General features: G+C 49.4%; 1 protein-coding gene across 1 annotated transcript; it reads left to right on the forward strand.

Moving 5' to 3' along the window:
• Positions 1-3,864: 3,864 nt before the first annotated feature.
• Positions 3,865-4,740, forward strand: LOC100904995 (uncharacterized). Its single transcript, XM_003742430.1, has one exon. It carries the CDS (start codon positions 3,865-3,867, stop codon positions 4,738-4,740), a length of 876 nt encoding a protein of 291 aa, XP_003742478.1.
• The last annotated feature ends 141 nt before the right edge of the window (positions 4,741-4,881 follow it).

Raw genomic sequence — 4,881 nt, forward strand, 5'->3', positions numbered from 1 at the left:
GAATCTACGAGTCTCTGACTCGAGTCTGGCTGACTCGACGGAAATAACTCGAAATTCTCATCGCATGCGAAACAGCGATTTATTCCAAAAGAGAATGAAGTCAGAGCGAACCCCTGCGAAAGGCTACACGGCCAATGGGGGAGAATGATGAATATTGTCCGTTTCACCTTCCGCTCTAGATACTGAAGACCTCAGTCTGTAACGGTCACTGACCGGTCACCACTTAACCCGTTCACAGTGTTTTCAGTGTGACCCATATTCGGATGCTCTTCTGTGTTCAACCCTTTCCTATGACTCGCTATATATAAGGACAATAAACCTCAGCCAGCCAAGGGGGAGCCCAAGACTGACTCTAGTATTCCGTGTGATCATTCTAGCCGAGGTATCAACGAGATACGTATATCTCTTCACGAAACACAGACGAATGGAAAGTGGCATTGCGCTCGTAGGTCGCTCCATGAGTCATCCTTGCCTTTCGTTTCCTAGACTTCGTTTCGGTCCTAATTTGGATAATATCATACAAGGAAAACATATAGAGTTCCAGGAGGACTATAAATACTCAGGGATCACCATATGCAACGCTCAGAATTACCTCCTTGTACAGGAACCTCATATATGGAAGAAGGAGTCACACAACGTGAAGACTCCCTGCTCGGGTATTGTGGACGTTCAACAGATTCGAGATCACACGAATCCAATGGATGGCCACGCTGTACCGAGGCTGACATACCCGAACGCTGTGTTAGCATCGAGAGCATCTAAGCAAGTCGTAGCCCTGTTCGATAGAGCTCAGGTAGCCGCGGGGAAATGGGTCATGGGAAAAACTGGACACAAAGTGGCGTCAGACTTCGTGCTCGGCGAACTTATGTGGTCCACATTCGAAGCCCGAGAAGCACAAGAAAAAAGCGAGAAGCTAGGTAATGTCAACGACATTACCGTAGATCCACGTGAAAACGTTTAATGACGATTTTTCCGGCAAGCAGTCGGCTTGCCGAGGTGTCAAATCATGGCAAATAGACCTATCCTTCTATCGGCCCACTGTTGGATGGAATAGGGTTAGTTTTCATGAAAGCTCGGTTATAGCCCACTGATTGCCCGACGGGGCTGCGATATTCAATCATTCTACGAGAATGGTTTTCGTGGTTCGAAGGCATCGATACCTCTTCTGAATCCCGTCGGCATAATCATCGAAAACTGCGCCAGCTATCGAGTTTCGGAAGTTTTTCCGCTTCACGAATCTAGAATCGAAAGCCACACCTATATACCAATTGTAGTCCTTGGGCTGCCGAAGTAGGACGTCTTTTCGGACCCTCACTGCGGCTTACTCGACGAATCCGCTAAGGTACGACGATTGGTGAATGTTTTGTGCCTTCAGTCCGTCCTATAGCGCGTGGTCGTCATCATCAAGGGAACGCAGTTGCGGCGCCAGCGGAAAGCTTTGTAAGCTATAGCTTCCCAAGCCTCTGAAGTCGGGAAGCTTAGCTTCCTAAAAATGCGATCATATGTTCCATCGGTTACGGAGCATTCAGACTGCTGCTGTCGATCATGCCGGGTTGAATTTCTCGAGGTCACGAGAAAGACTTGATCGCGCACATGCGCTTGGACGCACTTCACGCACGCAACCCCGAAACGGGGGTTTCCTCTTTCATGATTGGGGATACCCCAGCTGATATCCGTCATCAACATCTGACCGAGAGCTGAGAACTTCCAAATCAAATCGTGGACGAATTCGCCAAAGGCAAACATTGAAGAATGCCCCTAGTGGTACGACTGTGATTCAAACGAGTAAGTGAGTCGTATCTCAGCTCGTCGCACGGAAAGTAACATAAGACGGAACGCGGAAAGTCTCCGCTGTTTTACTATATAATATACATAGATATGGATCATTGTATGCATCTATGCAACACTAATACTTGTCTTATTATGTAAATCTTTGTGTCTCCGAACGCGCTTCCTTGTTCGGGGGAAGCTGTATCCAACAAAAATTCAAGCTTCCCAAAGAAAAATGGCTGGCGCCGCCACTGAGGGAACGCGGTTAAGTGTGAGCCTTGCTTTTGACGTGGAGGGGACGTCCATATGATAAGTAATCATAAGTTATGATAAGTTTGAGCTGAGTTTAGCTTCTTGAAATTACATTCGTGTCCCCATCAGGGAAACATCAGCCGAGTGTTGTGCAATGGAGGCCTTGACAATCTTCAAATGTCGCAGAAAGCGGAGCCTCTCATCCATGTTACAAGCATGGCGGTACACGTTTTCGGGGAAGACACGCCGGAATTGCTGAGTTTGCGTTCCACTGCAGTAGTGTAGTAAGAATATCGCATGATTCCGTCATCATGATGGAATTCAGATCTCACTGTGCCGGATTCGATCGCGACCGCAGCTCTTCTGACCACGGCGACCTTCGGAGCCGGAGCCGAAGTCGACTCTTGATGAGTCGGTACCATCCCAGAAGCCAGAATTACGAAAGCCAGAATTGTGAAAGCCAGAATTGCGAAAGCCAGAATTCTCGAAAGCCAGAATTGTGAAAGCCAGAATTGTGAAAGCCAGAATTCTCGAAAGCCAGAAATCGCGAAAGCCAGAATTTCGAAAGCCAGAATTGTGAAAGCCAGAATTGCGAAAGCCAGAATGGCGGGAGCCTGAATTTCCTGGGCTCGGAATTGAGAGAGCCGGACAGATGTTCGCCAGACGAGTGCCACGGCGGTTTCCTCTGATTTCCTATTTTGAACGCGCGCAATGTCGCAAGGGTGCCTGGCTGGGATCTTGAAGGAGACAAAACCGATACATTGGACGGAGGCTCATCGCTGCAGCTGATCACAACAGTCTTCTGTGCTGCTTAGAGAAAGTTTGAGCTAAGAGGTGTGCTTCGAAACTTCGCCAAAATTGCAGATATAATGATCAGAAGATCGGGTTGGAGTGCTTGTACCGCGGTGAGACGCCGAAAATAAAGGTTTGTTCGTGAGCTGGGTGTTTTCTGTCTCCAAAAGATTTGTCCAGCCCTCACGACACCTCACGAGTCCATTCGGAGGAACCGCGACTCATCGATTAGGATTTTCTCCTCAGGGTAGGCTCGAAGAGATTGGGTATCTCAGAAGTATCACTTGGGCACACGGCTCGCAAAATATGGGTAGACGTGACAGCACGTCAGAGCTCCAAGTCAGATTCCCCGAGCTTCGTTTGTTTTGTTCGGTGGTCTATCGTCATAGTAGCTCTCCAGATCTCTGCTCGCGATATCCCGCTCCAAATCTCTGCTCGCGAAATCCCGCTCCAAATCCGATTCGGCAATCCCCATCTCTTGAAAGTTCTCCAGTTGACATGGCTATTCAAGAGGTCAACTCCGCGAAGGGTAAAACCCAGTACTTCGTCGATCATTACCTATACGAAGTGGAGAAGTCGATCGCTGAAACCTTGTACTGCCGTTGCGTGAAGCAGAGGAGGGAAAAGTGCCCCGCGAGGATCATTCTCGTCAGATCGCCAGAGCTCATTGTGAAGAAGCTCAACGGAACTCATACGCACCCGCCGGACAACGGACAGTTTATCCGCCGACAGGCCTGTGCTGAGATGAAAGACGCGGTTCTGACGCAGGAAGAGCGAGGTGTCAAAAGGATTTATTCCGAAACACTGGCCGTAGCAGTGCGAAACCTGCAAGAATCCTACGAGGACTAAGAGATCGGTGCATCCTTGCCTAGTTACGAGTCCGCGAGAGCCGCCTTGTATCGCGCTCGCGCGAAACTCGTACCGGTCTTGCCGCAGACCAGAGAGGAGATAGTAATCGAGGGAGACTACTCGAAGACGAATCGTGGTGAAGATTTTGTCCTCTTCGATGACGGGTCTGATGACAAGATCATCGGGTTCGGTACGCTGACCATGACGAGGCTCCTCTGCGAGTCAGGGACCGTGTTTATGGACGGTACCTTCAAGGTAGTCCCACAGTTGTTCACGCAACTGTACACATTACACTGCTTCTATAAAGGGCAGATGTTTCCGATGGTGTTTTTCCTCCTCCCCGATAAATCGAAAGACACCTACTGCAGGATGTTCCGGCTTCTCAAGGATTACGCCGCTTCGAACGGCCTGATTTTCGCTCCGCGATTTTTCCAGCTAGACTTCGAGGTCGCAGCTCTTCGCGCCATTCAGCACGAGTTCCCGTTGTCAGGGATAAAAGGATGCAACTTCCACTACAATCAATGTCTGTGGAGGAAAGTGCAAGCATCCGGTCTCGTGCCCTACTACTCCGATCCCTTGGTGAAGAGACTCATCCGTTCGTGCTCAGCGTTGAGTCTGGTGCCTCTGGACAGAATGGATGACGCATGGTTAGCCATCGACGCGGATTCCCCGCCGACTGATCATCCTGCGTACGAAAGAGTAGAAACTTTCAAAGACTACTTCATCCAGACTTGGCTCGAGAATCCCGATGTGTTTCCACGTAGTATGTGGAACCACTTCGGGAATTTCGGCGCCCGTACGACCAACCATGTCGAAGCCTGGCATAGCGCCTTGAGTCGCACGGTTCGAAAAGACCACGTCAACATTTTCGAGCTCATCAACTTCTTGAAGAAACAAGAAGACAAGGGGGAAGCCGACAGACTCTTGCTCCGAGCTGGGCAACCCCCACCGAAGCTCTCCACGAAGTACAAAGTTTTGAACGATCGGTTGATCCGACTTACAGGAGAATTGGAGACGGGTGTGAAAACGCTGATCGAATACATTCACAGCGTCGGTTATAACTTAAACAACAACTGACGCGATCCCGACCTCCGGAAATGACGGTCCCCAGTAATTGTGACGGACGGAGGACCATATCTCGATCCTAAGAATAATAATAAGCAGACGAGTTACTTCGCTTTCTGCCCTCCCAGTATTTTAACCGTTTTTTTTCTTTCG

Source organism: Galendromus occidentalis, unplaced genomic scaffold (genome assembly GCF_000255335.2).
Source record: "Galendromus occidentalis unplaced genomic scaffold, Mocc_1.1 scf7180000077386, whole genome shotgun sequence".
Lineage (NCBI taxonomy): Eukaryota > Metazoa > Arthropoda > Arachnida > Mesostigmata > Phytoseiidae > Galendromus > Galendromus occidentalis.